The sequence below is a fragment of the Vidua macroura genome, chromosome 5, assembly GCF_024509145.1.
Source record: "Vidua macroura isolate BioBank_ID:100142 chromosome 5, ASM2450914v1, whole genome shotgun sequence".
Taxonomy (NCBI): Eukaryota; Metazoa; Chordata; class Aves; order Passeriformes; family Viduidae; genus Vidua; species Vidua macroura.
Window position 1 is genome coordinate 41,165,544 of NC_071575.1, and position 15,427 is coordinate 41,180,970.

Consider the following 15,427-nt stretch of genomic DNA (forward strand, 5'->3'; position numbering starts at 1 on the left):
TCAGATATCTCCCTTTAGGTTTTATCAACTCTGGGACATCATCTCATTGTTGCTAATAGCAAATTATCATTTCAAAACTACTTTTACACTCTTAAAGGCAGGTACAGAGGATAATTATCACACTATCTTAGCACAGAGTCACAAAACTTTACACTAAGGCCAAATTGTAATTCAGATACGAGTATGCCAAGTTCTACCTGGTATTGCTTGCAGAATTTCCAAACAGAAGCCAAGAAGCCATGAATTGAAACACGGGTTACTAATGTCTTCTTAGCACAGCTAAGTTTTAGTAAAACAGAAAGGTTCAGAAAATACAGCATAAATGCACCAGGTGCTATCCTACAGCCCAGGTAAAACCTATTACTGAGTCACTCTTACCCACACTCCATGGTGACAGCAGACCACTATTTGGACTAAAGGAAGAATAAAAATATCTGAACAACCTAAAAGCACTGAACCCAAGACAAGAAGAACCAGGAAAGCTCTGGGTTCACCATTAACACAGCACAGTCAGGAGGCTGCTTGGTCAGCTTGGCTCTGGAGCAAAGTGAGCTTGCATACCATGACACAGTGTGAGCACATCTGGATGACTTGCCATTATGCACAAGCTTGTTAGCTCATTCTCTGAAGATCTACTGCAAACAGAGTGATTATATTTTAAATAAGATTAAAAATATATGCACTCTATCCTATCAAAACCCATTGCATAACTCCAGCCTTCCCTGTGGTTGTAGCAGGAAGCTCTGATTTTACCATTCAAACCCAATGAGACCCTCCTAGAAAGATAATGCTGCAAATGAGCAACAGACAGGAAAAACACTGAGAACTTTATTTAACTAAGGTAGTATAGAATGAAGTTTAATTTAAGGAAAAAGAAATATTTTCTGTGTTTTCAGAGGCAAAATCCAACTGTTGTTCTGTGTCTTTCCCAATTCATCACTTCTTAATTAATTCTGAATAGAATAAAAAGTCTACTACCAAAAGACACTGAAGTCTAAGGCAATACACACATTATTTTTTGCACCTTCACTGAGATGGAATTTTTAAATGTTCAACTCTTCTTTTATAAGAGTTTAAAAGTGCAATCAGGATCTGTACAGGCCTTATTATGACAAAGGGGGAAAAAATTGCCTTGCAGTCCTCTTGGCATCACAATATATCCATTAGCAATTGCTGATTTTAGCTTTTAACAGTGACTATAGCCATATCAATTCATGACGCTGACCTCTGTTTTTCTGAATGAATTAAGAGGAAGAGAAAAATGTGGCTTCCACTAAGCTTCCATTCCAGCACAGGAAATCCTGTGTGGTTAGATACAGTATGTGTCGCGCTCAGAGATTGCATTCTACTCCCCTTTAAAAAGCCAACATGAGCAGCATGTCACAGGAAATTCTTCCTTATTTTCAGTAGTTCTCAGGACAAGGCTTCTTTGGAAACAAGGTCAGCATGAATAGAGCATTGCTTCCTTATCGCTGCTAAGCAGCTGCGTTGAGGATGCGAGACACAACGCTGCACCCTGTCCCTGAATACCTCTTTTCATAAACTTTAAGCATATGCAGCTCAAGCAGTTAAAAGTTCCCTTGTGCTTTTTTATTTTGAGGTTTTTATATCACACAGTTTCAAAAAATATTTTTTTAAAATGTACTGAGCAACTGTAAGGTTAAACTCCACCTTAAAAAAAAAAAAATCAAACTTCAACTACTTTTAAACAGACAGCACCACACAGCAAGGCTGACAAAATTAAAGCGGTTTTGGCTGACGCTTCAGGAAGCGTGGGGCCCAATTACAGCTCCCTCTGCAATGTACCACTTTCAATGTACCACTTTCAAGGTGCAATGTACTGCTCTCAAGGTATTATTTTAAGTCTATTTACTCTCTGCAACTCCTCAGTTTTATACAAAGCTCCAGCTGAATTAGTAATTTAACTTAATAAGCAATTTATGTAGGAATTATATGCTTAAAGAGTCAAAGCAAATTCCAGTTTTTCCTGATATAAACCACTTACAAAACATAGTTTCCCCCTCCCCATAACCCTGTGTCAGTGAGACTACTGTTAAGTACACTAATGAATAAGGTGTTGCTAATTTTCCTTAAGATAATGTCTTGAAAGGTTTGCATTGGTAACCACAGCAGTACACAAAATGTTTGCATTAATTTTTCTGCATATTTTGGAAAGGAAGTTAAGGGATGGGGGAAAGGAGCTTTGAAAGTGGCAGCAATTTGTCGAACTGGTGGTAACACCAGTTACCCCAAATAGCAGACACCCCAAAACCATAGGAAGGCATTTAAAACTAAGACACTTAACCCCTCTGTTGCCAGAGAGACACATAGTGGGCAAGGTCCATCCACCACAGAAAGACAAACGTATCAATTCAGTGCTCTTGGCAGAGGAGGTGCAGAGGCAGTAGAGTTGTTCTCACGCTGCAGACTCTGATTAAGAATTTAGGTGGAAGAGCTCAGAGGTGAGACTGCCAGCATTCCTCAGGCAAAAGGGTAGCAACAGCCACCTTTGAGACACAGAATGCAAGAGGAGAGAACATAAAAGAAGGGAAGCATTACAGACCAGTGAAAAACAGTCCTAGCAGTTAAAATAAATTGTAGGCTGAGGCTTACAGTGATATGCAGTACCCTGGCTGCACTGTGTTTCAAACCCAATTTGAGCTGAGCAACTCTGCGCAAGTATTTTCCAGAAGAGACACCTAAACAACAAATATAAACCTGTTATCTACAGGTTTGTCTTCCCAGTTTTCTGGCTGCAGAGTGGTTTCCAAGTGTCCTCACACTGAAAGCTCTCATGTAGCTACAGCCCCAAGCTGATGAAGTCTAGGATCTTGTATGCTCCTGGCTAGGCTGGAATGCTAAAACATCCCTCAGGCTTGTAGTCAGTATGAATATGGTCTGGCTGATTACAACTTCCTGGGGTAGAATCTCTCTTCGGAAGAAAATCCATAATGCAGGATAGGTTATTGGAAATTGGTGTCTTGAAGGAAATGGCAATTGTAATAACCAGCAAATAGAACACTTGCCAGATGTCATAAAACTTGATACCACTCTAAAGGTCATGCAGGTGCTTTCAGCCATATCATCAGGTAAGGTAAAAAAATCCGATGCTGTTCTGAGGTTCATGAACATCTGGAAGCAATTTTACAATCTACAAAATAGTTACAGTAGAGTCTGCTATGTGTGGAATTGCTTACTTGATTTTACAAGCATCTTCTAAAAGAAACAGCATCAGATAAGAAAGTAACATTTTAAACCACTAGTAAGGAAGTACAAACTGAGTGGTTTCAAGCACTTAAGTAGATAATTGGTATAATATTTCTATGACACTGGGACAATGCAAATGTGTTTAATTTTGCAGTGTAAACATTGGCTTTTCCCTGAAGTGCAGAGTAGTAATTCCAAGGAGGAAGAGTTTTCTTCAGGCATCCAAACCTTAATCCTCTCCTTTTTCTTCAGGATATTGCTGTTCTCTTAAACCTTAATATAACTTATACAGCCAGTGCAATTTATTTAATACCTTAACACCCGTGGGATAACTAACAGGATAGATTTTCCTTTAATTGCAATATAAGGCTAAAAAGAAAACACCATCCCCCCAAACAATACCTGACTCCTTAGATATTTTAACAGTTTATAGGGATTTGCTGCTCCATCTAACTTACAGCTGCACTGGAAATAAGACTAAGAAGGTACAACTGGTCCAGATGTACCAGGAACTACTCCCTCAGCTGAGCACAATGCACTTCAATTTTTTTCTCTCTATCTTTATTCTTAGAAATCTGACTCTGTGTGCAAAGCCAGAAAACAACATCGTGAAATGAAGCATGGCAAGGACTTGTGTTGGCACAACTCATGGACCTGTCTTTAAGATCCTCTGCTTGACTCCAGTGCATTTGACAGAGCAAGATCTTAATTTCTTTCTGGATGTGATGTTAAACTGAAGCTGAAAAGGGAGGATGAAGTGGTATTTCTGTTCTGACAGTGATTATGGAAAATCCAAACCAGTTCTTTTTCAGTATTACTCAAACTAGTAATTAATTAAACCTGACCAGCTCACTGACAGGTTGTTTGTCCACAGTTGGTAGGGTCCCAGAACTAACCACAGTCAGAAGAGCCCTTCTGCGTATCCTGTAGGTGCAGGAGATGCCAGGACTGGCTGGCACAAAGGCTGCTGAAGCAGCTATGGCTAGTTCCACCTTGCATTGGAGAGGTCATTGCATTACATAATCCCATCTCACCCCTACCACTCCCTGCTCCATTCCTCAGAACTCCACAGTCCATGAGTTGGAGAGTCCAACTGTTTTTGCACAAGGCTTTCAATTTGTGAAACCTGTACTGCTTGGCTCAAGCACATTTATTGCTTATTCTACCAAGCACCTGATGCACCAGAAAGAACAGGGAAAAGCTTCTGCCTGGAAAATACACAGCGTAAGTTACACTGACATCATAATAAACATGGACTGATTATGAGAAAGGAAACCACAAGCCTAGAAACCACCCCCCAAACAGCACACAGCTTCCGGGAAATCACTGTTGAGAAATTCTAATCATTTACATCATGTTTGTTTAAGAACTTATTTTCATGTAGTATACTGTACGGCAGAAATGGGAAAATAATACAGGATCTGAGACTAAGCCAGGCAGCAGAAAGCATGATCACAGAAGCAAGGACACATTAATTGAAGTCATCAAGAAGCACTAGTTACACAAGTGACTCAGCTTAGGTTAGTGTCAGATTCATTTCAGTTCTTGCAAAATCTGAAATTCATCAATATTCATCACTTTCCTGGCAGAAAGTCTCATTCTTTAGATTCCCTTGTTAACAGAATTACCAAGCCAGAAGGAAGTTGGAAGTTTCCTTCTGTGACAGTCAAATCCATCCCTCTGCAAGTGATTTTCATTTTATGGGAAAAATATTCCTTTTTTTCAGTTCCATCTTTGACACAGAGGTATTTAATTCTCATGACTGCAAATTTAAGTACATTACCAGCTTCCCTATCTCTCACATGTAGAAAAGTACCCTTCTGTAACTTATACCTGTCTAAGACCTTTCATGTAGCTACAGACTGACAGGCCAGATGAAGAAACAAAACAAACAAACAAACATTCATGTACTCAGAGAGCTATGAAATTCCAAGGGCAAAAGGCAACTCAGAAATTACTCAGGGCCTTAGTGGCTATAAAATTCCACTGTAGCACAGGAGGCTAACCAATGGATAGCTTCAGTGAAATAAACCACCCCAAAATCCCCATACTATAATAATTAAATTATGATTTCTAAACTGTACTTTGTTATTACTTTGTACTTTGTTATGGGGTGAATAATTCAACTGGTCTTCACAGAAGCTTGATATTTCCCCTCCAGGAAGCATCCATTTCATCGCTGTGGTCACTTGAATTTTTAAGGTTCCTTCGCCACTGGTAAAAGGATCTATCAGAAGCCACAAAGGATCCCTTACAATAGGAATCAGCTTTATTGGTTTTTATTGTTCTTTCAGGCAAGAACTGTTTTAATCTCACAAAAACTTTCTTCAGTCTGTTAAAAAACAGGCAGGTCATTTGTACAGAGGCTTTCACCCCCCCCGAAAGGAAGAAAAGTTACTTGGAAAATGGTAGTAGGAAAATGGGAAAAGCAGTTTTGTTTAAAGACAAACAAAACAAAAAGCACATTCACACTGCCAGTAAGAAAGACTTGGAAGATTTATTTACCAACTCCAAAACCATCAATTTTGATAGCATGAAAAGCAAGATATCTGGTACTTGGTTAACTAAGTTACCTAACTCAAAGAGACAACTGTCCAAGCTCCTTCAATGTATGTAAGGACACAAACATTTGAGGATTAAACACAGAAATGCAGCAGTTAAGGCCTCCGATGTTTTTAAAAGTGTACAGTCAAAGAGATTTTCTTCTAAAGGAGTTACGAAATAGAAACATGCCTATTTTAGGAAGCCCACATTTACTGCTGTCAGTATTAGACTTCCCAGTACAACCATCATCCAAATAATCAATGAAAATTGTTTGCAAAATGCCACTCTGCTATTAGCAGTTACTCAACCAAGGAAAGATCTCTAAGTTTAGGAATAAGAGTAGCATTTTTCAGCATGGAAATTGGTTTGTCAACAACCATTCTTCTGCACAAAACCTCCGACAATGCCAGCTCACAGCAACACTAGCTTCATTTATTGGCGGGAAAAAAGGCGTCCCTTTGTACCATCAGTTTTGTGCCCTTTCAATAGCAGCTCTGGCGGTAGATTGGTGTGGACAATCGCAGTGACCATCTGTGACTATGAGACAGTTTGATAGCTGCAAGACTAACGTAGGTTCAGCATCACCACATCTTGCCCTGCTGAGTCTTTCATACAGCTTTGAAAAACTCAATGAAAATGGATACATTCAAAGCTGAATAAAAAGAGGTCTCAACAGGCTTGACCCTAAACCTAAACAATGAAACTGTAATGCTGGCACCATTGTATCAACACGACAGATGTAGGTCGTGCTAGCTTTCATCTATAGCTGTGACTGATAGCTTGCAATTTGCTGACAAGACATCTAGTTTCAATTTTCATTTGGTTTGTAGGCACAAATTTCAAGGGTTCAGTTAAGATGGAAGATGCACCTTTTTTTTTTTTTTTTTTTTGGTTGTTCACAGAAAAAATTCTTGCAAATACTATAGCCAGCATGTGTCACTAACCTAGGATTTTCTTGTACTAAATCCACCCTACAGAATTTATTCTAAAATTACTCAGTGCAAGATTGGTTTAAAAAGTATATAAAGGGATATTACTGCTTAACCAAATAGTTAATTCACAAAGACCCATAGTATTAGTGCAGCAGATAGCTTTGATAGCTATATACTCATATTTTCCTGGTTGATTTAATTATGTATTCTAAGTTGTATGAAATTTTGTTAATAAGCTCCAAAAATCCATCCATCATAAGTACACATTCTCTGCTGGTACAACCTCATCATGTGATCTGTCCCATTTGGATCAAGGTGAGAAACTGATTTATAATGGAGCTAGGAAAAAACAACCAAATAAACAAAAGCTCCTAAGCTGCATATGTTACTTGAAGAGCAGTCACAGGAAGTTTTATAAACAGCACTCTTGCTGGAAGGGCAAGCACAAGCAATCCAGGAGGTCTCTGGAGCACCCTGATACTAGCCTCCTGATACAGGTGATTAAGGAGACAATACGGGAGGATGCTCTGTTCGATCTCACACTTAAAAATCAGAAGAAATGGCCAGGAATGTGAAGGCTGGAACAGTCCTGGCTGCAATGACCATGAGATGATGGAATTCAGGATGGTATGAGGAAGGAACTAAACAAATAGCAGGATAACAACCCTGGACCTCAGGAGCGCAGACTCTGGTCTGTTCAGACATTTGCTATCAGCAGAACAATTGGTTGGTTTTCAAGGATCACCTCCTCCAAGTTCAAGAATGGACTGCCCTGGTGAGGAGAACATCAAGCAAGAGTGGCAGGAAGGCTAAATAAATGAACAAGAAGCTCTTGACAAAACCCAAACATAAGGAGGAGGCATATGAGAGGAAACGCCAGGGATAGGCAGCCCAGGCAGAATACAAAGACACTATCCAAATGCAAGGAGAAAATTAGGAAAGCCAAAATCTGTCTGATATTGCACTTGGCTAGGGACATGAAGGACAACAAGAAGGGCTTCTGCAAGCATATCAACAACAAAAGGAAGATGAGGGAAAAACATGGGACCACTGCTGAATGGAGCAGAGAACATGGTGACTAAGGACAGAGAAAATGCGGAGACGTTCAATGGCACCTTTGCTTTGGACTTGAGTGGCAAAGATTTGGCTTTGGCATTTTCAGGTTCCTGAAACCTATGGGAAAGTCAGAAGTAAGCATGACTTACCTTTGGTACAAGTGAATTACTCTAGCAAACACACTAATTGGACATACTTAAGTCCACTAGACCTGATGGAACACATCCATGAATGCTGAGAGCTGTTTAATGCCATTACAAGGCAATTCTGGAATAGCTTCACAAGGTCATAACTACTGGGAAAGGCTCCTCCGGACAAGAGAAAAGCAAAGGCAACTCTTATACTCAAGAGAGAAAAGAAAAAAGATCCAGGAACTAAAGTTCAGCCAATTTCACCAGGACCCCCAGGAAGGTGAAAGAGAAAATAATTCTGGAAACACTTTCCAAACATGCTAAGGACAAGAAGGTGATTTCAAATAGTCAGTATGCAATTATGAAAGAAAATCAGGATTGACTAATCTGATAACCTTCTACAATTAGATGATTCCCCTGGCAGAGGAGAGAACACAGAATATTGTCTATCTTGGTTTTAGTAAGGCTTTCAGGACTGCTCCCCTACAATATCCTCATGGAAAAACTGATCCAAGTATGAGCTGGAGAAACAAACACTGGGGTGGACTGAAAGCTGACTGAACTCTAAATCTCAAAGATTTACAATCAGCAGCATGAAGTCCAGCTGGCAGCCAGTCATTAGTGGCATACCCCAGGGGCTGATACTGGGGCCACTACTCTTTTAACATCTTATTAATGACATAGATGATTGGTCAGAGGACATCTTCAGCAAGCCTACAAATAATACAAAACTGAGAAGAGCAAGTTCATACAGCATATGGTTGAATCAACTTCCATTCAAAAGGACCTCAACAGGCTGGAGAAATGGACAGATATGAACCTTGTAACACTTACCAAAGGGAAGTTCAAAGTTCTGCACCTGCAGGCACCAGTACACAGTACAGGCTGGAAACAGCTTGACAAAAACATCTTAATGAACAACAAGTTAAACACGAGCCCACAATGTGTCCTTGTGGCAAAGAAAACCAGCAGCCTCCTAGCTTGCACTAGAAAGGCATTGCCAGCAGGTAGAGGAAGATTTTTTTTTGTCTCTACTCAACACTGGTAAGATCTCATCTGCACTGCTGTGTCCAGTTCTGGGCTCTCCAGTCCAATGGGAGTACTAGAATGAGTTCATCAAAGGACCACAAAAATGATTAAAGCATTAGAGTAATTTTCGTCCTGAAGAAGAAAAGATTCAAGGTGGATCTTAACAATGAGTAAAAATATTTAATGGGGAACTGGGGGAAGGAAGAGAGAAGATGGAGCCAGACTCTTCTCAGCAATGTCCATTGAAAGAACAAGAGGTAACAGGCACTATTTGATATTCAGGGGGAAAAAAAGACCTTTTTGAATTTCCACTCTCAAGTTACTAATACCTCCCTTACATAAAATTACTGTACTGATCCTTGTGACAAACAAGAACCAGTCATGATCTAGTCAGGCAACAGGAAGAGCCATTTAGTAGCACATTCTATAAATGCAACACAATGTCCCTGTTTCTTCTTCCTGGTAAAGAATCCCAAACGCCAGTTGAGGTTGTTCCAAGGGGAAGGAGTACAAAAGTTTTATCTGGCAAATAAATTACTCATATGGGATGAACTAAAGGGGACACAAGATGAGGGTAAGGGCAGGAGATTTCTGTAAGTTTCAAGTATACTGCTACTATGAAGTATTCTTTGCACCTTCACAACTGAGATTCTGTTCTGCACTTAAGGTGGAGTTCCAGTAAAACTAGAACATTTTTCTGGAACATTCCACAAAATAAAATTTTGAGCAAAGAAGATCACATCAGTTATTTAGCATAAAGGGCTCTGCCCTTTCTTTCCTGAAGTCCAATGAAGTCAAAAGCTGCTTTCTTCAGAATTTAGCAAATTGGTTAAGTCCTTTAAAGGGACATGGATTTTGCTCTGGAAAGTGTTCTCCTGATAGGACTGAGCAGAAGGCTGTAAAATACCCAAAGAAACAGGTAATTAGGGAAATGGACTACCTTGAGCCATGTCTGAGAGCTCTTCTACCCAAACAAGGAGTAGAATCAATCGTTTCCCAGACAACAGCAATCTTTTGTCATTGTTGGATTTGGCATTTAAACTGCAGACGACAGGCATAAGACAGATGACCAAATTCACCACCACCATCTTTTTGAGCTTTTCCTTTAAAAAACTCATTTAAGACAGATTATTCCATTGCCTCATCACACATTATAAGCCAGTAAACATTAAATAAACCAGTGCAAAGGAAAGCCAGCTTCAACCTGCTAGGCTTCCTCTTACCAGTGTCTGATGGAAAGAGGAGACTAGTTTGGTTTTTTTTTTTTGTTTTTGTTTTTTTTTTTTTTTTTTTTTTGTTTTTTTTTTTTTTTTTTTTTTTTTTTTTTTGCCAGAGGGAATTTCAGAAACAAATTAAGAAACCCTTGAAGCTATTAGGTATTATTCCTTAAAATTGCTAGTTTTATAATTTATTGCACGCTGGCAACTTGCTGAGGCTGTAGAGAAGGTTACTGACTTCAAGACCTCAACAACACAAAGCAATGAACACCCCAGAACCCACCAGAAAGGATTCATTATCATTATTTATGCTTAAAGGAAATACTGCCTTGTATTTAGGTCACACAAAGTAAATACAAAGTTGAGTAAGGGAAGAATGCAATTACAATGCATGTACCAACCTAACCCAACATATTAGAACCATGTAAACATTGCTATTAAATTTACATTGCAATAAAGATATCTCTTGGATGAAAAATCAAAGACAACAAGAAATCCCCAAACCACTGACTAAGCTGAAAAACATCTCCTCAAAATATCTTGACTCAGATGCTCACAGATTGGGAGAAGGCAAATAATATTTTAAGAGTTTCCTAAATAAAAACTACTGGCTTATTGTAAACTTGGCACTTAACTTTGTAAATAGATGTGCTTCTTTCAAACTTCCTTCACCCCTCCATTGTTTTATTTATCTGATTTAATGCAAGCTTTTCTTACACAAAGCTAAAAAGAATGCAATTGAAACTCCTGTCCTAATAAAAGGTTTCCTTGTTCTATTATGAACCTTGACTGCTCAATACTGTTGCCCAGTAGAACAATACATATTTAAATCTCTAATCCCCACAAGGGAAGAGAGTCCATTTGGAGTTCTGCAATAACTATAACAACGGTGCTTGGGGATAAAATACTGTTAAAAAATACATGTTAATCTAAACTTATTTCCTGACTCTAACACTCCATACCCTGTAACCACTGATCTTTACATTTTTAATAATTTGTACACTTAACAGTCATGTGCAGCTGCCTCCTGTACCAGTTCATGAGGTTTGACTATGGAGAGGGTGGAAGTACAGACCATTACCAGTCAGAGATACTCGGAGTTAGATACAGTGTCACAACAAACCATAGGATTTGAACTACACCCTTGAGATCTTTAGAAACAAAAGGGACCTACTTCCACAACACTAGCATCTCTCCAACTCTAGCCCTGGAAATCAGTATGAAGACATTTAGGACAGCAGCTTTCAGACAGGCTATATATTTTGTACTTAAAGATAGAAGTGACCAAGAACTTCATTTCACTCAGATGCAAAATTTTGTTTTCCACTTTGGATGATTGTAGACAATCTGCAAATATGAGCCTGCAGCTAACTGAGCTACTTAGCCTGCAGGATAGTAAAGAATCACAATACCAATGTCATTTGTAAATTCCATCAGTGAGAGCCACTTGCTGAACACACCATCTTGTTAGAAATTTGCAGATGACTATTGAAATGGTGATGTTCAGTTCTGCTTGGGGACATAATATAACCCAAGAGGCTCCCGAGGGAAATGATTTACAGCTCCTCATTCATCTTCTGACCAAGCATATTACCATCCTACATGTAACTTCAAGTACAATCACGATACAGGCAAGTGTGCATTCAGTAGTGGGACAGTCTCTGCAACCAGTCCCCAGTTATGTAATGTGGTACACACATACCATAATTATGTGATATGCATTTCAGGTCAGAAGACAACAGTATAACTAGTCACAACAGAGGGAGGGCATGTATGTTTGTGAGGAAGTGCAGCAGAAAGCAAAATTTTGGTTATAAAAAAACCCCAACCAACCAACAAAAAAAACCCTACCCACACAAAACCCTTGTACTGATAATTAGGCCCACAGCTAATTAGGATCCCACCTGGAGCAGCTTCTCTGACGGAAGTGATTCTGATAGCCTGGATCTGGTCTAGGTTGGTCATTTTTGTTCAAGGCTATAGAGTATCATCACAATGGATTCAAGGACTTGCATTACAGGTAACAAAAGTCATCACTTTCTGGTTAGTGCTCTGTATTTCATATACACACAGAGGCATCACGTTCAGCAATGCAATTCTGTCATCAAGATACTTTTCTTATGACAATGTTCAGAGAAATACATAATGTAGGGAATAAATAATATATACCTGTAAAGCAATTCAGTAAACTTACTTGAAATAGGAACTCTAGGCTTTTTAATATTAACACAACTTTTGTTCATGACGCAAAAAATAAAATCATTCTTGTTCAATATTCTATGGAACCTTCATTCCTTCAATATTGCAATTTCAAGGCTAAACATATTAATAGAGTCATAAGTATTCAGATTATGTAATAAAGACAGTGAAAGCAGATGATAAAATGCTGTTAACATTCATTTACAGCAGCTGGGAAGGCTCTGCCAAATGTTGCTTTACATAACAGGTCATGACGCTCTGACTGCATTAAGCTTTCTGATCACTCTTCCTTTATCTGCTGTGATTTTGAACACAATACAAGGCAGCACAGACTAACCAATGGATTTAGAAGCCCTTTCAAGCACACCACCATTTCAAAGGTTTAAACGATTAAAACATCAAAAAGAGCCTTGTGGTTACTATGTTTGTGCTTTTGCATTTTATAGTGCAGACATGAAAGTGACATTCACATCATTCTCCATTACCTCCACAATTCAGTGCCTCCAATAAATTTTAGAAGTGACTTTATTTTACTGTGCCATGCTTTAGTTTAGCCATTTGCAAAAAAGGAAGTAGCAGTCAGTAACTTGAAAACATCACTGCTTCCATTTTCACAAGGCATCTTGAGTAGTACTGAAACATTCTGTAATGTATGTATAATTCTGTCTACAACCTACGTTAATTTTATTTTATGAATTGCATCTGATTCAAGTGACAGTTATTGCTTTGCTTCAGTTCTGCATTACATTTCCTTTGTTTCAGAACAATCTCTCCTACACTTAAGAAGTCAGGATTCCAAAAGCATGGATCAGATCCTACAAGTTCTCAGGCAAGTATCAGCCAGACACGTTGTCTGTGGGACTAGGTCTGAATGTCCTACTACAAAAATGATGACTCATAGTTGGATTAGTTTGGCACATTCCCATGCCAAAATTAAGCCAAATTCTTCAGACATTATGGAGATTAGTAGCCCTAGGAAGGTTAAGCGTTCTAGTGAGGTCAACAAATTGATATGTGTGAAGTAAGCAAGGCTGTCCCAAGAGGACACATAGCAACTATTCTGCTTGTAAAAGCAGTACCTTCATTCATCCCTCCAACCCTGCGTTAGTTAGCAACTATTCAGTGCACTGAATGCATTCAAAGCCTATTCCATTAACTGACTGAAATTTTACTGCAGTGGGTCTCAAGCTTTTCCTGTAGACAAGCCACATTGTCTTTACACAACTGAGAAGTTCCCTCAGCACCTACCAGCGCCAGCCCCACACCATCCACATGCAGCACTGCTTCAGCAAAGCCCACCTCATTGCTTAGGAAACCAGATAAATACCAGACCTGGGCAAAAATATTATTCATTATAGGAAAAATAAGTTCCCGAAGAGAAACACCAGTTTCATCAATACTCATTTAATGTTGTGAACAAGGAACTTGGTACTCCATTTTTTATTCAAGTACAGCTACCTTCACTACACTTGAGGCGAGGTTGGCTTCTTGAAGTAGGTTGGCTTCTTGAAGGACTGTCTGCTGCCTTACAAAGCAGCTCTGCAAAGGAGATAACCTGATCAGCTGTCGTGACTGATAAAGAGTTCTTCATTTTTCCTCCTTACAGCTACACTAATGCATAGTAATCATTCACCTCTAGTCACTAAACCCCGAAACATTCACTGTTATTTGACTAAAAACTGCAGATTTGCCTTAGTAATATTTGCAGACCAACTGCCCTTCTTTCCTCCTTAAACATCAGTTGAAGTAATTTTTCTTCCCTCAAAAATAAAAAAAAAAACCCAAACCAAAACAAACAAACAAACAAACAAACAAAAAAAAAAACCAAAAAACCCCAAAACAAACAAAACAAAACAAAAAAAAAACCAAAACCAAAACCCCACAGAAAACAAAAACCCCAAAACCTACTCTTCACAGATATGAAATAAATCAGGAATATTTGCTGAGTAAGTTTCTGGTGGCTGCGAAAAAAAAAGCTCTTTGTGAATCTGCAATTCAGGCACCTGGAGACCAGAACTGCTATGGGACAGAGGACTGACTATGTTGTATGGAGGGAGTGCTGCAGGAAGCAAAGGTTCAAGCAAACAGACATTCATCTGTGAACCTTTAAAATAACTCAGAGGAAACAGTTCTTTCACAGATTATCTGCAATACTAGAGACAAGCTACCAAAAATTGGTGCAAATACTGGAAGGGCTTTAAGATTAAAAATCATTACAAAGGAAAGAGCTGTGTTTTTTCTGTATACTGTGATAAATAAATAAGGTAGCCTCTGATCACTCCCCCTTCCAGATTAATAAAGTAAGCATTCTTAATTTAGAACGGTCACATAATTATCTCAATCCTACAGTCCTCCTCCTTCTCCATTTCTTTAAAAAAGCAGAGCAGGAACACACTCTTGCTGGAATTCATAGAGAACCCTATCTCTCTGGTGCCTGCTCTAACTACCAGGCAATGGATTCATAATCACCCTGTAAATAATTAAATATTTATTAAGTCTGGGAAAGAGTTTGAGAGCTTCAACAAACAAGAAACCAGGGAGACTTGTTCAAGAATACTCAGTTCCTTAGTTCTGTGAGCAATCATTTGTAAGGTGGGAGATCTGTTCTCAAGACTCAATTTTGAGTAAGATAAAGGTAGCAAAATATGGAACTCAACTCCTCATGCAAATGCTCTGATCCCCAGGAAGGATGCACTGATCAGATTCCTGATGCTGCAATTTCATACATATTCTCACATGGCTCAGCAGAAAAAGCAACATTTTTAGGTCTACTCTGGTGGCAATTCAGATGACATCAGCCTGGATGAGGCTGGCACTTTGTCTCTGCCAGCTGCAGGCAAGGCAGTTTCTGGTCTATAAATATTAGAGATGCTGCATTTCAAACTATACTACAGAATAAACATGTAGGCCAGTTTGTGCAGCCACACAAACACACCAACACCTCAGAACTGAGGCAGCAACCAAAGCTGAACTAAATGATTAAATGTGGCATCTGAAAGGCAAACACAAGCTAGAGCTCTTTTATGAATTTCATATCATGGGATGTAGTGCGCCCCTCCCCCCTCCCCGCCCAAAACAGAGGCCATCCTGGAACCACCAGGGAACAACACAG

At 39.1% G+C, this 15,427-nt stretch overlaps 1 protein-coding gene across 4 annotated transcripts in view; it reads right to left on the bottom strand.

Annotated features, from left to right (window-relative positions):
- Positions 1–15,427, bottom strand: part of SRGAP1 (SLIT-ROBO Rho GTPase activating protein 1) — a 137,100-nt gene that overhangs the window by 110,033 nt on the left and 11,640 nt on the right. Inside the window, exon 1 of one of the 4 annotated variants that reach the window (XM_053977953.1) lies at positions 9,840–9,855. The exons of the other annotated variants lie outside the window; for them this stretch is intronic. Coding sequence (XP_053833928.1) covers positions 9,840–9,849 — 10 coding nt within the window. The 5' untranslated portion in view covers positions 9,850–9,855. Of the gene's footprint in view, positions 1–9,839; positions 9,856–15,427 lie in introns of those variants that run through there. 4 annotated transcript variants of the gene reach the window in all.